Here is a 20,243-nt window from a genome sequence, read left to right on the forward strand (position 1 = left end):
TGATTGCTTAGTGATAATTTATATTGGGTTTACTATCGCCCTCACGCAGGTGCACGGTAAATATTAGTTGGGCCTGGAAGGAGATGGACTCTGCCCTTTGGGGGGTTTGCCTGCGATAATATTGCATAACGATAGTCATATGCCTCTGGAACTCCAAATATGATATGGTAGCACCGTCTATATTTCTCTGTTACGGAATGAATGTATGCTATACAAAATGCAATTGTTCGATGTATTGCCTATACGATGATGTATACGAAAGACCACTATTAGACAATTGAAGCTTACTACATGTTTGATACGTTGTACTGTTATTGTGTATGATAAAATCATAAATACATTTTTTTAAAAATTTAAAAAAATAAACAGGCAAGCCTTTATTAAAAAGTTTATTGATATTAAAGAAAGGAAGTAACTAGGTTATCCTGCACTGCCTAATTTGAGAAACTTCTTTATTTTTAAAGACATCTTGCAGCAAAAGTGTAAAAATATAAGGTCTCTTCAAAGTTCAAAAGTGTATTTCATTAACATGCAGAACCGTTTCACCTTAGTACATCACATTATATCAGTACATTCAGAAGCTCTTTTCTTTAAAAGCAATAGTTTTCGAACATAAATTTACAAACATTCATTCTCCCCCCCACCCTGACCGTATTGTCAATAGTGAATTAAGATTCAAGTCAGTTTTTAAGTGCACTCTTGGACGGTGTTACTATTATACATGAAAAAATATAGTTTAGTAAATCAAACACAGGAGAAGGTTTTGTACAATGCGCATCCAGAAGTCATGTATTTCGATGTCCTTTTATATATGATAATGAAGAAAAAGGAGGGAAAGGGAAATTAAACAATTGCCTAAGAGCATACAGTTTGGTAAAGTAATACCAGGTTTTCTAGTTTCACACTGTGCAGTTCAGCCATGGGATGTGTATGCTTTGCTTCCCCTGGCCTACACCCACCTTACTGGCACCGTCCCCCGGTCCCCCCCTGCCCCAACCGCTACCCTGCTGGCATCAATGCGGCCCTTGGTCGCATCACAGACAAAACGGTTGTATGACGTTATAACGCATGCTTTTACCCCTCATGCCGTTACAGCGCAATTTTGTTCCCGACTTGCTGTTGGGGGGTGCGCTGGAGTTTGGAATAGTATAATTTACTATTCCAACTCCAGTCTTTGCAACAGTAGGGAAGGTGTTGGAGTTAAATCCAACACCTTATACCCCCTACAGCAAGCCATTTTCGTTGTAATGGCATGTGGGGTAAAAGCATGCATTGTAATGCATGCGTTGTAATGGTTGTTTCTCCAGACAAAACCTTTTGGTCATTGGGAAAATGTTTGTGAGTACCCATGGTCCAGTCAGTACTTTCACTTTTAAAATGAGACATACTTTTATTACTGACATACTGCTAAATACTCTTCCACCACAAGGTCAGGACACTCTACGACAACTTCGACGACCAAGACCAAAGCACTGACCCAACACCATCCACCAGCAACGCCATCCAGCCGACCCTCCTCACCTGGACCCCTGTCATCACCGAAGACACCGCAAAGACTATGAAGACCATCCACTCTGGAGCACATACTGACCCCTGCTGCCGCACAACTTCCACAGAGCCGCCTCCGCCATCGCTCTAGAACGGACAATCACCTGCACCCGCGAAACAGGCACGTTCCCCGATGACTGGAAACTCGCAGAAGTCAAACCACCAGGCACTGTTTCCAGAAAGGAATGAGGGACGGCACATCCTGGATTAGCAGCAGCTGCCTGAAGCTGAACTTGGAGGAAACGGATGTCCTCGTCCTTGGATCCGCCCCCACTGTGTGGGGTGACACCTGGTGGTCCCCCGCTCTCGGAAACCCTCCCAAACCCACGGACCATGCCCGCAACCTCGGCATCATACTCGACTCCTCCCTCACCATGAACCGACGGATCAATGCTGTATCCTCCACATTTCAATACCCTCCGCACACTCCGCAAGACCGTCCAATGGACCCACCCCCGAATCGCGGAAGACCGTCACCCACGCATCCATCACCAAAAGGCTGGACTACAGGAACGCCCTCTATGCCGGAATCAACAAATCTCTCCTTCACAAACACCAGACCATCCAGAACGCCGCAGCCAGACTCGTCCTCAGCATCCAACAACACGACCACATCGCCCAGCACCTCCGAGACCTCCACTGGATCCCCGCCAGAAAAAGAGTGACTTTCAAGCTGCTGACACATGCCTACAAGGCCCTCCACAACACCAGACCCCAATACCTAAACAATAGAATCTCCTTCCACGCCCCCAAGAGAAACCTCCGCTCTGCCGACCTAGCCCTGGCTGAAATCCCTCGCATCCGCAGAGCCAAAACGGGAGGCAGATTCTTCACCTATATCGCGGCCAAGACGTGGAACAAACTCCCCCTCAGCATCAGACGAAGCCCGACACTGCATGCCTTCAGAAAGGACCTCAAGACCTGGTTCTTCGAATGACCTCAGAGCTGCCTGAACGCCCCTCCCCCTAGCACCTCAGGACCCTTACGGGTAATTGGTGCGCATTATAAATCCCTGATTGATTGATTGACTATGCATACTTCAGGTAGATGAAAATTACCTATAGTGCAGTGGCGGCTCCTCTGCTAAGGCAGAGGAGCACCGCCTCAATCTCCAAAGAAAAAATACAATGATAATATCTATCGTTATTATCAATGTATTTTTCCTTTTCGAAGTCAGTGGCTCGCAGGACGGTGCTGGGCAGCGCAGGTGGAGGAGTAGTTTGCACTCCCTAAGTGCGCATGACTGCTTGGCTGGCCCTCTGGGGCCAGCCAAGCAGCCCTGCGCACTTTGCATGTTCCCCACCAGGCTGCATTACACAGATTGGTGAGGAACATGCAAAGCCTCCCTGTACCTGTCTGAGCGCCGAACCACGGCGCTCAGACCAATCACAATGCTGCGTCGCAGCGTTGTGATTGGTTATGGGGAGCCAATACCAACGCTGCATTGCAGCAGTGTGATTGGTTCAGGAGAACCTGCTGCCTGGGTGTTTCCTTCTGCTGTTGCCGGCTGGGACTGGGACTGGAAGATGAAGAGGACGGAGGAGAGGCGGCCGTCCGTTCATTTCAGGTAAGTCTTTTTTTTTTTATTCCTGCCCACCACCACAGCCGCTACTGCTTCAGTGACACCTTCATTACACATTACATCCCTAGTAGTCCTGAACCCTACAACTACAATACCCATCACCTATAGTAGATGCAACATCACAAAATAAGGGGTCTCATTTTAAATAAGGCAGGCCTACTGGCTTTGACAGGGCTTCACCATATTAGTAATAGCAGCCACATGAAATAATGCCACATTGCACCATCATTTAAGTCAATAAGCACAGTATTTATAATCAATAACAGGGTGGCATTAAAACTGACTTCATTCTCCTCTGATCCCAGCTGCTGTAAGCAGTGGCAGGATTACATTTTCCTCCCACACTGAAAACTATTGTTGGTAGTTGTTACAGCGGGGTTCGCCCGACTCCCCCCACCCCCCAGGCATGGGGAGTGGGTGAGCACCCCACAGGCCTTTCTCTTCGGTTTGGCCTTTGTCCTAGGGCATGTAGTCCCCAGACATTTTGTCTCATGTAGGGCCCTGGGGATGGATTCAATGGGCCAAATGCTGCCATGGAAAGTGGGGCCCTCAGAGGCCCCCTTCCAAGGGAAACTTACAAAATTAACATATTACCGAACCCTTGGCACCTGGCCCACCTAATGGATGGTTTTAGGTGATACAGAGGAGCACTACATGCTCGAGTTCATTTCTTTTTTCTCTATGGCGTCAAACTTTCCAGGCCCATTTCTCTGGCCCCATTAGAACAGTTTTAATAATTGCAGACTTGTGCCACTGGTGGACTCATTTATTTCAAGTCCCTTGGCTTCTAAAGTTGTTCTATTCCCTGCCTGCCCCCCGTGCTCTTCTCCTGCTTGTGGATGCATTTTGTGCAGTACCTCCACAGTCAGCCAGCAGAACGCACTCCCTGCCACACATTCCAGGTCGCAAAGCCTAAAGGTTATCTGTGGGTCAGCAGAGTCAAAAGCCAGTCAACAGAAAGTGCAAGTGAACCATCCAGGGTGCCCCACCAAATCTCTTCCACCATCTGCTCCTCAGATGGTATAAGGCATCCAGCGCCACTGTCCCTGGAGAGACCCATCCCTGTCCTGGGCTGTCAGCTAGGATGAAAGTCCTTCAGTCCATTCTTGCAGGGCATCTGTTGACTTCTCCTTCCTGATGGGCAGTCTATTGTCATTCTCGCTCCCAAGTCCAGTATCTTCTTGCTGTTAATTGGGAGTGGAAAGTTCTAGTTGCCAGGCACCCCTGGCCAATGCTATGACGCCACATCATCCATCTACCCCTGTTCCAACCCACTTGCACAATATTCTTGAACAAACCAATATTGCAACTTCAAGTTATCTGTGGAAAGAGCGCCCCTGGGAGCCTTAGCTTGACCCCTTGATGACACATCTGACTGATTCATTCCCATCGAGACATCAAAGGTGAGCCCCTCCTATTGTGACTCCAGAGGCCTGGCTCTCCTCCTTTGTTCCAGTGGACCTGGACTGTCCCCGTAGTGTGACAGATAGCTTATGTTTTAACAGATAGCACACTAATTAAATTGCCACACTAGGGAGGACAAAGGCCTTTAATATGATTGTGAGCTGACCCAGGGAAATAGGACAAATCCTAAAGTGGCTTAAATAGTGAATGTGGGATGTTAGGGACTACAGATTTACACTTGGGTGCATGTTTTACCCCAGATTGCGGGCAGATTTCACCAATAATATGTACACAGTGCAGGCACCTCAAAGCCTCAGTCAGAACTACAGACCTACTCTATGAATCCCCACTCATATTATAAAGCGTATCCCAGTTCAGCACCAATCCCTTTACGCAAATACTGGGCTATGTAAGATTGCAGTCTCCCACGTGCCACCTGCACATGTGTGTAGACATGTGCTCCTGAGCTCACATGTAACTAGCCCAGAGCCTCTTATTCTAGCTGAGCAGTAGCATATATATCTCAAAAGACTGACACTGATGGTTAGCATGCTCATACATCATGTTTATACATTTCCTTATCCACAGGAGTATGAAGCGTTAATTTTTCTGTTACTTTTTTAAAACTAGGATGGACTCGTAAGCAGTGCATAACAATGATCAGAGTAAGATGTAGCCGTAGCTTCACAATATGATGAGTCTTGTGAAATATGTTCCTTTTTATGTGCTATGCATAGTGCTGATTAGGTGTTTGTTGCTATAATCTGATTTGGGGTCAATGATGTCACTGGCGAAGGTAGTTCATTAAGGAATGGATGTAACACACAAAGGTTCCAGGTGATAGCAAAAATGATCTACAATTGATGTCTCTTATTCAGTGACATGGTAAACGTCAAAAAGACAACACCCAATCGGTTTGTTTTATTCCCTAAGCTGTTGACAGTATTTCCAATAAGGGGGGTTTCTGGTAAGAATTCTAGGATTACCTAGCTTTTTGGTTAAAACTATTAAAAATAAAAGCTCAGTGTTTGTGGGCTTCAGATTTAGCCTATGTTCATCTGAAGTTTAATAAAATAAGATGTAAAGCTTATAACAATTAGGTTAAGTTTAGATCGGTTCGTCATCTTAAACAACTCCTGTGTGTTTTCTGCAAAGCAATGAAATTGAATCACTCTAATTGCTTACAGATGTTGAAAGGCAGTGTTGATAAACATGACCTCTGAGAAGCCGTGCAGATTACCATTGATTCAACAGATTGAATCTGATCTATATACACTCATGTTCCACTGAGAGACTTTAAGAGAGATCAGGCAATTTATGGTAAAAACCCCAGATGTATTCAATTTATCCAACTTCAGTTTGATCATTTTTATGATTCCTAATTATCCACACCTCCTCACCCCTCCTGTCTCACGGTTCATGGTCAGAAAACTAAGTGTATAATCTAAGAAAGAACTGGCTGAGACATTTTCCTCTGCCATGTTTCCATAGCCCCTGAACCTCCCATGATCAGAGAGAAAAAAACAACCAGGTATTATAAAAACCCTCCATCCTAAAGGACATATCTTGTGAAGTAGAGGGAAGCCATTTAGGGAGCAGATGTAGAAGTAGGTTCAAACTCTCACAGAAAATGGTTCATTTTTTCAGATTCTTACCAACTTCTTTACTGCAGCAACCATCGCATCTTCCATGTGATTGGGAAAAACTTCACCTTCATTTAAAATGCTGTTTTTGTGCATTTCTCTGATTTCACGTCCCAAATTACCAGAAATTAGGCTTTGCTGGACACCTATAAAAGTATCCACAAGTTATCAAGGAACACTTTACATATACTAACAGTTTCCTCTTCAATCCATCTTTCATTTCTCACATTCCACAGCCATCCAATCTGAGTCAAGGGATTTACTTTCACCACCTTGGCAGGTTTGCCAAATTTAGACTAGTCCTTTGTTATATGTCCTCTTTTAGGAATTCATACCTTACTTTCTACCTAGAAATCAGGTAAACCACATTATATTTTCTATTATGTCAAGCCTCAAATGCTCTGTTTCACGCTCACGATGTTTCACTATTGAGTTTCTGAACAGAAGGTTCTTTTTTTCTTACCCTTCAGTTTCCCTTTTAAACTACCACAGACACAATTCAGAAGATTCATCGCTTTTCTTAAATATCCTGAAAGGAGTTTCTTCATTGGTAAGGCGGAACATGATATGATACAACTGCCGTTTTTTAGTCTTTTGCGTGAAAATTCTTTTCAATTTCACCCATTAGCAGTGGCCCACACAGTATTGTCCCTGATGACTATTACGTCCTTCATCATGCCTATTGGTTTGGACATCATGCTCATAGGTCCTTCATCCCTGTAGGCATTAACTGTACCTGATTATCCATGACCAACATTTCAAGGTATCATTCCGAAATTCTGCATCCACTGAAGAGGTTGTCTAACTCGAACGTCCAGTCATTTAGAATGATAATCCACCACAATTGTGGGAAATTTGTAATTTAGTGAATGGTTCCGAAATATCAAAAGCTAATATCTGCTAGTGATTTTGGGGCCTGATCACAGGAGTGAGCAATGCTGTCTTAGTTTTCAAAACTGCGTTACTTGCACAACACTCTGAGCGTTCCTTCATCCACCTGTCGGCTACAGCATTTATACCTGGCCGCCAAACAAAACCATCATTAACAACTTCTTAATGGAGAACATGCATGGATAACCTCTAGGGATAATTTCCAAAATTCTCCTATGATTCCTTTCCAGTGGTACACCGGTATACTGCTTTAAAGAATAAGTTACCCTTCAGCTCACACTCTCCTGCTGTTTGATAGTATGAATCGCAGTCCAGGTCTGTCAACATACTTTCAGGTCCTCCCCACCCATTACACACCTTTTCGCAAACTTTAAAACTGCATCTTAGCCATCAGCATTATCCCAGTCTCTCTCACACATATGGCTGAATTTACCAGCCACCACTCCCTTGATGGTAGTTACAACATCCTTATCATTGCACTCAACACCAGACGCAACCAAACTAGATTTCACACACAAGTCCTGACAGGTAGTAAGCCATAATAGTGTTCGCCATGATCATAAACAAATGTATATTTGTAATCTAAAACACAATCTACAGATATGTGCAGTTGAGTTCAGTTTTCTCTGGATATAAAGCACCTACTAATGGTTTTCAGTCATATCAGCTCAAACTGAGTGCCCCAATTAATATTTCTGTCATTTTCAGACCCACCATGCATACACACACACACATAAACCAGCAGTTCTTCTTCTCTGACTGCATATCTTCTTTCAGTGGTATTCGATGTGCATAAAGCAAATGCCACATTGCACTCCTCCTTACCTGATTTATGTGACAAAACTTCCCCCAACCTGTACATTCTGGCAGCCACCGTCTAACACAAAATTATCCCCCACAAAATGATTTCAAGGTGGGAGCATTCATGATTTCAAATCAGACCTTTTCAAATGTGCTTGGTTGCTCTGCAGTCCATACAAACTCAGTGTTTTTTCTTCTTGGTCTCCTTACATGTTGAGTCTTCTAAGCAAGATTACTTACAAATTTAGTATAATATTTTAAAAGTCCCACAAAGGGTAACAGCTCCACTGTGGAGTAAAGAGTGTGGGCATAATGGATCACATCCATCAGGGATTCTAGTGCCCTCCCCCAAGATGGTTTATCCAGGATAGTTTACTTCCCTTTGCAGAAACTTGCATTTTTATTTATTTTAAAAGTCAACCTATTTCTCTGCAGTCCTTCACCCACTTCTGTAATGTGTTTTATGTAGTCATCTTCATCTCTTGAGAATGTAAGGATATCTTCTTGTAGACACCTCACAAAATGTTCTACGTTCTTGTATCAAGGAATGACTATTTTTTATTGTATTCGTTTTTAAAACTTTATACGATCATAAAGACAGAATACAAAAGTACAATTGCCATAACAACAATAGTACTGACACCTAAAAATCAATTTAATTAATAAGAAAAATAAAACCCTTTTATGTAACAGGACTAATTGACACAGAGTCTTCTGAAGTCTTTTGCCGCAACATTCAAATAAATTATTTTTATATTGTTCACTTTGAGGGTTTTCATAAACTTTATGTGATAAACAGGAATTTCATAGTGCATCTGATAATTTTTTCTGACTGTCGTTTAAAACATAGAGCTGTAGCCTCTTGAAGTGTCCTGATTCCATCCGGCTTGAAGAAGGTTTAAAATATTTCTAAAGTGCCTCAAATAGTTTGGGGCAGATGCATAAGTGTTCTGTTGTTTCATTATGTAGATGACATAAGCAATATAGAATTTCCTTTTCTCTGCTCTTATGCCAAGATCCTTCGGATTGCAGTAGGGGAATATAAAGAAGTCAAAATCTAAGAAACGTCTTGGTTGTCCGGTTTATGTTAAAATTGATACATCTGTGACATTTCATTGTCTCCTTAGACAGGAAATGTCTAGTGTTTTTCTGCTTCAGGATTTGGTCTATGTCAAACTTCAATTGATTTGATTGTACAGTATGTTTTATTAGTTTTTGGTGTAATGGTGTAGAAATGTTGATGAGATCTGTGATTCCTGTGCATTTAAAGTTGAGGTTAAAAAGGGTAATGATAATGATTGCTTGTTTCCTGTACTACTCAAGATTTCCTTATTAATTAAGCATTTCAATGTGTTCTCATCGGATTTGGGATAGTCACAGAAATAATATAAAAGGTTTGCAGTGTTCATTGCCGCCATTGACAGAACCTCTAACCTTACTCTGGAATGTGGAGTTGAGGATCTTAAAACAGTGATATGTTCAATACAGTTTATAAACAGACCATCCAGTTTAGCAACATCTTGGTTCTTCATCCCTATTGCTCCATAGTAGATTAGTAAAGAAAATGTAGGGTAGGTAGCTGTGGAGGTTGGACAAAAAGCTCTACCACCATATTTCTTTAAAAAAGTGCTTGATAGCCCCTGTGATGGTGTAACTTTTGTTGGTTAGATTGGTTAGATGTTTAGACCATTTCAGCTGCTTGTGAATCTCCATTCCTAGTTATGGATAGCTATCTACAACATTGACCCTCTTATCTTCCAATTCCTAGATATAATTAGTTGCACAGTTCCTGAAGCAGAAGATTTTGGTTTTTTCAAAATTCTCTTTTTATTTATGATGCCTTTTATAATTTTCAGATGATGTAGCTGACATTAGAGACCATTTTGAGTTGAGTTACATGAACACAGGCAAGTTTAGGTCAATCAAATAAGGTATAGCCACGTGCAGGGAGTCCGCTTGATAGACGGAATAGTAGGTCTGAGATGGTTTAGCTCTTTTTGTTTATTCCCATTATCCCTCTTTTTGATGCAGGAATTTGGTTGGGACGTGCCCATTTCTCATTTACCTGGAGCTGTTACCCCTCCGGCAGTATGAGTCCAATAAAAGGTGACAGACCCTCATATTTAGGTAGGATCATGCACTATGTTTTTCCCCTTATTCTGGAAGACATTGACCCAAAGGTTAGGGTTATAAGGAATAATTAGACATGTATCTAGAGATATAGAAGATAAAAGAGTTGCCACCAACACTCTCATGGGATATAAGGTGAATTTATCACACAGTGGCAAACGAGCACCTACTGCGGTCTAACTTTAAAAGTTTGTTAACAGTATATGTGTGGCTCAGTAAAGTTGTGTCATTATGTTTAGGTTGAGAAGTGACTAAGAGTCTGATCCTGTGGCAATCCAGAAGAAGGCGGTGGTAAATTGCCGAAACGCGTAGATTTGTAGAAATTCACAAGCCACAAATTCATTTGTTTGACAAGGACAAACATGTGGAATATGAAATTTCAAAACAGATTGATATATGTTTAGACATCTGTAATTATTCTGATGACAGAACCATTGATCAGTTCGTAGACAATGTAATGACTGAAGATTAACTGTGTTATTATCCTTGGATCATGTTAGCAAGAAATAATGATAGTTAATATGATGTTTTGCAGAACTATTTTTTAATTGTTATTTATCTCTTTTCTGAATGACTGGGAGATTGAGGTATGTGTGTGTATGATGGAACAAATGTTGTTTGGCTGATGAAGTTACGTTATAATGAATATATGGTATGAGTTATTTTTAAGTAAAAATTCATTGTACACTTCTCACTTTGTTTGACCCTATGCAAATTTGACATAACAAAATGTAATTTTAAAAAGGAGTGTTTTAGATTTCGATTGTAATTTGCTATGAAAAGTAAATATTTTTGTATCATAGGAATTTTTAGTGGATTGCATGATTACGTATATCAGGTGTAGCAAACAATAAAGGAAATCAAATATACAAGTGGATCAAGTTTTGTTGTACTGGCCGCATGTATAAAATGAGTGAATGACGATTTATTGTAACAGGTGGCCAGGGGCCTTTTTTTCTATTGTTACAGTAAGACATAGTTCTCATGTCACAGGGAATGCGTGGCTTAAATTGATTTGCAGTGTCCACAAATGGTTGGGGTATCATTGGGATCGATATGAATTAATATGTAAATTAAAGTGTGTTTTTCTTGAAATTATATACCCGCCACATTTAAACAAACTCAGGATTAGGTATGAGAGCCATATGCCTCATGTAGTTGCATGGTTTGAATGTACAATTGGCATGTAATACTAGGAGCACTGAAGAAGGCCTTTGACATGTTAGGGGCATCATTATAGGCCGAAATTTGTTGGCAACATGTCAAGAATGTTGGAATCATGCAATTCTAATAACATGCACTTTGTTGCATTTTAATCAAATCTGGGATACCAATCTAATAAAGAGAAAAATCTCCTTTGGTTTAACCTCAAGATATTTTTAGTCCCTAAAATTATTTGAATTCCTTCAGTTGTCTGGTTTAAATTTATAAAGAACTCCATGATTGGTAGGTTTGTCAGGGTGATATCTAGATACCCATCCGTGGAGATCCCACTAATGCTGAAGCATGCCACAAAAATGTAGTCTGTGAGGTGATTTCTTCAAATATCTTTTGATATCTGTATGGGGACTAGAAGTATCCATAGGGAGAACCTCTGTTTATACAACCTAGGCACTCTTTGTGTTGATTGAAATTGCATGTCTTTAGCAAACTCCTGAAGAAAAGGATCATACGGTCTCAGGGAGGGGATGTACGCTGCACTACTATGTAGATCAGTGGGCTGATTGGCTCCCATGCTCCATCCCTTCGGGAGCCTGGGGAGCCAACTTCATTTTGTGGAGATCCCATAGACCAGGTGCATATCTCCGTATTTTACCTAACAAGACGCATCTCGCCTTGATAGACTGTGACTAGCTCCTGCTGCAGCATCGATAAGACTTGGCCCATGAGAACAGTCTCACTAGACACCTAGTTGATACATAGGCACGAACAGAGTTTTTCGGGTGAGGGTGTCTTTTTTTTCACTCCTCCGGGCTTCCCTTTTTTGTCTTTGCATTTTTGGGGGAAGTGGGTGGGAAGGAGTTGCGGCAAAGGTTTACCTATTTTGCAACGTGGTCTCAGCTCACAAATAAGCTATGACTGGATCGTGAAAGAGGATGAGGAGGTAATGGTAATATGCCCTTTGGCTCCAAAATGTTAAATGTGCCTCCATTATATCCACAGCTTTAACTAGCTTTCCTGCTTCTTGTTACTGTTACATTTGTATCAGGAAATAATAGTTTTATGCCAAGCTTCATCCTAACTTTCTTGCTTGCTTCTTTTCAACTGATTGAAAGTTTTTTTATGAAGCATCGTCACAGTTATATAAAACATTAACATATTAGATCAACACAGCCAAATGTGATCCTCAAAATGCATTCCACTTCAGAAATATAGGAACATATAGATATGTATTGAGCCCAGTTCCTTTCCATTGTCTGAATTTGACCCACTTCATGTGCCAGTGCGAGTCGATTGCAAGTGACATGAGATAACTGCCAAGCACTTCCAAGAGAGACAACAGTTCAAAATTAGATCATTCATTTTCAGGGAGTTGGAGAAATATTTGTTTTGCGTTCGTACTAATGAATGATAAATGATGGATATGTTCAGTGGCATTGTCATAGCGATTTAGTGGAATTCCAGGTTAGGCCCACGCTGGATTATCAGTGATTAAGTAAACATTTGATAGAATATGAATTGAGATTACTACACAATTTAACAAAATGGACTTCTATGCTCAACTATCTTTCTAAACGCGGAACATTTTATAAAATGCAGCATTTGAGAAGAAAACCCTGCACCATAGCCCCGTAGGCATTAGTTGGTTACCTTCAGAAACAGATCAAGGAATTGCTTGGGATTTTTGAGTGTGCCACCTGGTGCAAAGAGGCCGCCTTAAGTATGCTAAGTATCACTAATAGTTTCCACGTCCATCTAGACAAAGACCAAAATATCTATTTGAAGAAGTCTATTTCACCTCTTTTACTTTCATAAATCTCCTCTTTGTTTCTTTATTCTTCGGCCTAACACAGTTATATTTAGTAGGTTTACATTCTTTACTTTAGTATAATCTTCAACTGCATGAATGAATCTTTGATGGCCAGTTGTGGTACTAATCCTGAATTACCAATTGTCCACTATCAGGCCTCTGTTACAGTGTAGCGCCGTGGTACTTATAGTACGGCCCGCAGGCCGCTAGCGGCCAGGCAGGCCTTCCTTGGCGGCCCGCGGGCCTTGCAGATAATGTACCCCATGACCCCCCAGAGAGAGAGAGAGTGGAGAGAGAGAGTGGCGAGAGGAGAGAGAGAGAGCGCCTGACTGACTGACTGAGATACTGACTGAGAGTGCAGAGAGGGTGTGGAGAGAGGGAGTGGAGAGAGAGAGTGGAGAGAGAGAGTGGAGAGGGGAGAGAGAGAGACTGACTGACTGAAAGAGAGAGAGGCTGACTGACGGAGAGAGAGACTGACTGACTGAAAGAGACTGACTGAGAGAGAGAATGACTGACAGAGAGAGACTGACTGACTGAGAGAGAGATGACTAACTGAGAGACTGACTGACAGAGAGAGGCTGACTTAGAGAGAGAGAGACTGACTGAATGAGAGAGACTGACAGAGAGAGAGACTAACTGAGAGAGAGACTGACTGACAAAGAGAGAGAGAGACTGACTCACAGAGAGAGAGAGGCTGACTGACAGAGAGAGAGACTGACTGGCAGAGAGAGAGACTGACTGACTTAGAGAGAGAGACTGACTGCCTGAGAGCGAGATTGAGAGACTGACTGACTGAGAGAGAGACTGACTGACTGAGAGAGACTGACTGACAGAGAGAGACTGACTGGCTGAGACTGACTGATTGAGAGAGACTGACTTACTGCGACTGACTGAGAGAGAGAGACTGGCTGAGACTGACTTAGAGATACTGACTGACTAACTAAGAGACTGACTGAGAGAGACTGACTGACTGAGAGAGAGACTGATTAACTTAGAGCCTGACTGACTGAGAGAGAGACTCGCTGACAAAGAGAGACTGACACAGAGAGAGAGACGGACTGAGAGAGACTGACTGACAGAGAGAGACTGACTGAGAGAAAGACTGACTAAGTGAGACTGACTGAGAGAGAGAGACTGACTAAGAGAGAGAGACTGACTGACAGAGAGAGAGTGACTGACTGAGAAAGACAGAGAGAGACTGACTGAGAGAGAGAGACTGACTGAATGAGAGAGACTGACTGAGAGAGAGAGACTGACTGAATGAGAGAGACTGACTGACAGCAAGAGAGAGACTGACTGAGAGAGACTGACTGACAGCGAGAGAGAGACTGACTGACAGCAAGAGAGAGACTGACAGAAAGAGAGACACAGACTGACTGCCAGAGAGAGACTGACTGGCAGAGAGAGAGAGAGAGACCGACTTAGAGAGAGACTGACTGACATGGAGAGAGACTGCCTGACATAGAAAGAGAGAGACTGACTGACTAAGAGAGAGACTGACTGAGAGAGACTGACTGACAGAGAGAGACTGACTGACTGAGACTGACTGAGAAAGAGACTGACAGACTGAGAGACCGACTTGCGAGAGACTGACTGACAGAGAGAGACTGATTGGGAGAGAGACTGGCAGAGAGAGACTGACTGAGCGAGAGAGAGAGACTGAGAGAGAGAGGCTGTGATGGAATTGGGGTCAAAGTATGTATGAAGCTATGCAATGCCTCTTACGATTGCTATTGTCTGCTAATAAAAATGTATTATCAAAATGTGCTCTTTGTTGTTACATCTGCTTTTGAAATACAGCATTGTCGCGTTGTCTAATGTTTTGAAACTGGTTTGATTTTTTTTACTCTAGCCCTGCCCCCCTCACTGACCCCGCCCCGACTGATCCCACCCCTACCGGTGCGGCCCTTGGCCACAAACCACACTGTAATTTTGGCCCCCGACAGAAAGTTTGTGAGTACCCATGGTGTAGCGCATCCAGTTGAGTTTAGGCACAAGGACAAGTGAGACAGAGTGAAAGTGCGGAAGGGAGAGAGAGAGAGAGACGTAAATAGAAAGAGAAAGCGAGAAGGAAATTTAAAGGGCACTAGATAGACCCCCAACCCCCCAAGGCCCTTTTTGGATGCCTAGACGTTATAGTCAGATAGGTCCTTGATATCCAGAATATGAGGATGTTGTCAACGTTTACATCTCCCGCTTTTCTGTCTCTTTGAATTGTAATTGTACGATTCAGCTTTATTTCTTATGTCATTTTATGCATATCAATTATAACTGCTGCCTGGCTACGTTTGTAAACAAAACATTGCTTTTTTCGTTCTTTACGTTATGTTTCCTTCTTTCTTCTCTGGTATTCTTTTTTTACTTTTTCATTTGTTTAGCGTGTCATTTAACTAATAATTGTCAAATCAAATCAGGTGTTTGTTAAGCGCGACCACTCACCCGTAAGGGTCTCAAGGCGCTGGGGAGTGTTGGGGGGGGGGGGTTCGCAGGTTCCAGTCCATCAAGGAGGGGGTCTTGTAAAAGGCTGCGGAGTAAAACATTACAGAAGATCCATAAATGAAATAAATGAACATAAGAAAGATATTGAGAGGGCAGAATAGAAAGGCTCAGAAAGAAGCATATTTACATTTTCTAATTTTTCAGCATACTTTTTTTATTGGTTGTTCGTTTGAAGCTGTGTCTAAAATAATTCTGATAATTGTGTTTTATAATGTTTTACTGTTAATGTGCCATCTGTACATCTAGATGCAATATTATTTTTATCCTCAACGGAAACGAATTAAATGTTAAGTAGTTGAATATCTCCTTTCTTTAATGAAGTAACAGAGTTTGTTTTATTTTTTAACAATTGTACAGCAAAAGAGCCAACCCGTATACAAGTCTCCGTAAGTATCATAATTATTATTATATGTCGCAAAACATTAATTATTGTACTAATTCCTCTAATGTTGATGATTGCTTTGGATCCCTGGCAGTTCAGGTTCTGTGGGGTGCTGTCCTTATGATGTAACATTTTGAACATCTCACTTTGGCATCTATCCCTTTAGCTCTCCATTAATTTTTCCTTGTCCGAAATAGACTTCCTCCAAGCCCTTCTTTCGTTCTCCACTCTACGGTATTTCCCCCTTCACTGTCCCATTTCTGTTTATCGTCTGGAAACCCTTCACATCCCTGACTTCTGCCTGTTTCTGTTATATATGTTGATTCCTTCTGACCCTTGCCAAGTTCGTCCCTCATACCCGTTCACCCATGATGACAATCATCCTTCCCTTCGGGGACCTTAATGTTTAAGCTATAACCATTTTATTTCCTGCCATTTACCACTTCATTTAGCCATTTGCCTGAGGTTTGATCCACTCTGTCACATATTTCTGGTGGTCTTCTGAAGCCCAAGCTTTACACATCTTTTTCCCCACCTGTCCCCTATTCCCTTTCTCCGTGTCATTTCTCCTCTCCTTCCTCTTGGTGGTTTGCTTGCTTCCTGTGTCTTGTTTTTCTTGTCTGGCCATTCTCCTCGTTCACCTCAGACCTTCAGGTAAGATGGTGCAAAGCACGACAAACTATTCTGTGATGTGCAAAATGCTGCATTAATGAAACAGAGCTACACTAGACCACCCTTCCAACCCCTTAACTATTTATGTGGACCATATCTTTCTCCCTCCCCTATCCTTTTCTTATCTGCTCTGTTTTTATTTCTCCTCCCTTCGCCCTCCACTCCACCTTGATGTCCCTGCGACATTTATGTTATGCTACCTCAGCATCATGAGCGAGTGCACCTACTGTTTCAGACTTCGTTATTTTCCTTATGTTTTTCACACAGTTCAGCTATTGTTTAAAACTGTTTTCCCCTATTGATATCCTTCATTGTTATATTGGCTTTTATGCTAGGTGCATATGACCTCCGGAGAGAAATACTCCTTGCCTCCTTAATGGTTGGCACCATTGATTTATCTTTCTGGTATTCATGCATAGGTAGCCCACATATAAGGATTACATTATTCCGTGATTCAATACTGTTTTTTTTTCAATTCTCTTGAACATATGTTTTGTAGGCAGATTGTACTCTGCTGTATCAATCGCCACTGTACTGGTTTTATTCTTTAAAATAAAATGTGAATACAAACTATTTAAAAGAAAACAACTCAGTGCTATACTAACAAAACACACCCTGGAAACCCGTTACAGCCTTAAAGCACTGCATCACTAATATTGGAGGTATATATGCCAATCAACTCACCATTAAGCATACTTTACCTAACCATCTATCTCAACATTCCTTAAATCTCTTCCTCTCACTATCATCCCATATTTGTCCTCTGACCGTCCTAAGATCACCTTCCCTTAATCTTTAAAAAACACACGTTGATTGGGGACTTATGGCATCTTTAGAAATCGGTGCTAGCCTGGCAGAGATCTCTATGCCTTCAGATTAGCCATAGCGGCTCCTCTGAAAGCATTGAATATTTTCTGAGCGACAACCATGTTTTATGTGGCTGCTCAGCAAACATAATTGTTTGGTTTTTCTTTTTTTTTCTTTTTTCGTTGAGTTAACCACTCAACTTGCGGAAATACGACTACTGCTATTCGGCATGGATTCTGGTGCCTATATTGGGGTTTATAAACCCCTCGGCTTCCTAATTTGGAATCGTTTGAAGCAGACACCTATTCAACCTTCGATTCATCCCTTGTCCATATACACGGCTTCACTTATCCAGTTGGTCTATTTTATGTAGATGCGATCAATACAATGTGCCATGACAGCATACTGATCTGTTTTCTTAGATGAGTGGTTTAGCAGGATCACAGCACTTACATTATTGTGATTCTTGCCCTGAAGAAGTCAAGTGTTCTGGACGAAATGCGTTGGCTGTTATCTGCTGTACATACCTTGCATATATGAACTTTCACCTAATAAAAGAAGATTTGCACGCATTTTTTTGAAAATCATATTGGACTATTTGATTATTTTCATGTAAATTATATAACTATCATATGGTGCACCTTTATATTATATTTGAATTTGTACGGTCCTGTTGTTGGACTGCACTTTGGCAGCAGGTGCATAATTGAGTGCACAACTTAGATACACAAGGTTACTGTAACATGTTGGAGGAAACATGTTAGGTGTGGTTTCCAATAGAGGTCCCGCTGTCGTGCTTATGTTTGATTGATTTTTTCTTATTTACAACTTCCAAAGCAGGAGTTTGTGTTTGTAAAATAAATACATAGTGACCCAGACTCACTGGTAGTGAGTGTGGAGGTAATTTCCTTTTTGTTTCGGGACCGCAAGACTTCTCCTGATATTCCCAAAAAGAAGAATAGCACATCAGACAGTCCACTCTAAATAGGGGTGGAAAATCTGATGTACTTAAACTGAAAATCCAAAGGGGCATATTATCAAGGGAAGTATCGCCGCTTTTTCGGCACATATCGCCGAAAAAGCGGCAATTTTTCTATCGCACTATTAACAAGGACTCGCTAACAAGCATTAGCACTTGTTACCTTGAGTTAGCAGACGTTTTTTTTGCCACTTAGCATGTCAGCGATATTTATCGCTAATGACATGCAAAGTGGGCGTTCCTTCACACAACTCCATCACAAACACTCGCTAAGACAGCTTCGGGATATTAACAAGGCTGCACCGGACCCGTGATGCGAGAATGAAAGCCGCGCTAAGCCCCCTTTATCGCAGGTTTTTAACTCCTGCTAAAAATACGACCTAGCCATCTTTTATATGGGAGGTGGATTGCAAGGCTAAGTCCAAACCTACCTATTAGCAAGGTTTCCAGTATCGCAGGAAAATTATCGCTTGTTTTCTCACGATAAAGCATGTTCTCACGGCTATGGCTGGATTTCATATCGCCTTGGAGCAAAGCGTTGTTAATACCGTGCTACCACGGCAATGGAATCCAGCGATAGCCGGCGATAACAAAAAACCCGCTAAGCGCGATAATTATCGCAATCTGTTGATAATATGCCCCAAAGTCTTTTTGGCATTGATTCGTGCAAGATTTCCACTGGAAGAGCTGGTGGGGACACTAACAACAAATACATTACATTCTTCCTAACTCTAAATAGAACAAGCTGAGTTTCTGGCAGAGTACGCTGTCCTCCAGTGTATAAATGAGGGCCTTAGCCTTTGCCCAGCGTTATTAATGTAGTTAGAAATCAGCTAACATTTGGCAGGATTCACATGTCCACATATATACAGAGATGAGGCACCACTTAAACTACACAATTTATTCTGAATCAACGTAGTATATCAATATATATATTACCTTAAAGGTAATGAGGAAGTATATCAATAGTCTCTCTTATAATAATCCTTGTAATCACACAACCATCAAGCACTTTTCATGACACAGTCGCTTACTCAGGACTGGAATTTGAGATGAAACATCATTGAGGCTTTTTGGTATAGACAATACAACACAAAGTCAACATAAAGCACACAGTGGCCCTCTGACCTAAATGCTACTGTTCTTCAAAGCACTGTCTATATTAGATTTCTTATTGAATGTGTTCTCATACAAAATCAACCTTTCTGTTTTGGAGAAATGATTCGGTGGTAATATTTAACAATATTTTGAAGAGGTGTGACCTAGGGCCACATGTACGAAGCAAATGGCCCGATTCGCCGAATCGGGCCGTTCGCGACAGGAAAAATCCATTTTGGGATGTACAAAACCCAAATTGTGATTTGTTGACCTGTTACTGAATCGCGATTTGGATTTTACGATTCAGTCTTAGGAAGGGGCATGTTAAGGGTGTCCCTCCCTAATACCGAATTGCAAAGGGTATGTATAAATGTTTTGCGACTGGAAAGCGGTCGCAAAGCATTTGCTTTTTATCACCACATTCAATTTGGTGGTAATCCATTTCCAAACGGGAAGGGGTGCCCAGGGGGACCCCTTCCCCTTTGTGAATGCATGTAAAAACATTTTTTAAGAGCAGACAGTGGTCCCACGAACCACTGCGTTCTCTTAAAAAATTAAACTGAAAAGTTTAATTTTCTTTTTTTAAACACATCCCATTTTCCTTTAAGGAAAACAGGCTGCATTTTAAAAAAAAGTTGCTTTATTTAAAACCACACACAGACATGGTGGTCTGCTGTCCCCAGCAGTCCACCATCACTGTGTTTTTAGCAATTCCCAAGGGGTCGCAAATTACGACCTACCTCATGAATATTATTGAAATCGCAATTAGGAGCTTACAATTTCAAACATTCGTACATGTGGCCTTAAGTGGCCAGAAATGCTGGTTTGACAGCCAA

The 20,243-nt window shown here is 41.7% G+C and overlaps 1 protein-coding gene across 1 annotated transcript in view; it reads left to right on the forward strand.

The window, feature by feature from the left end:
* Window positions 1-20,243, forward strand: part of MAJIN (membrane anchored junction protein) — a 381,011-nt gene that overhangs the window by 297,123 nt on the left and 63,645 nt on the right. The window contains exon 6 of the mRNA XM_085627772.1: window positions 15,827-15,855. Within this exon, the coding sequence (XP_085483898.1) occupies window positions 15,827-15,855 (29 nt within the window). The remainder of the gene's footprint in view (window positions 1-15,826; window positions 15,856-20,243) is intronic.

Source organism: Triturus cristatus, chromosome 9, assembly GCF_964204655.1.
Source record: "Triturus cristatus chromosome 9, aTriCri1.1, whole genome shotgun sequence".
In the NCBI taxonomy this organism is placed as follows: domain Eukaryota; kingdom Metazoa; phylum Chordata; class Amphibia; order Caudata; family Salamandridae; genus Triturus; species Triturus cristatus.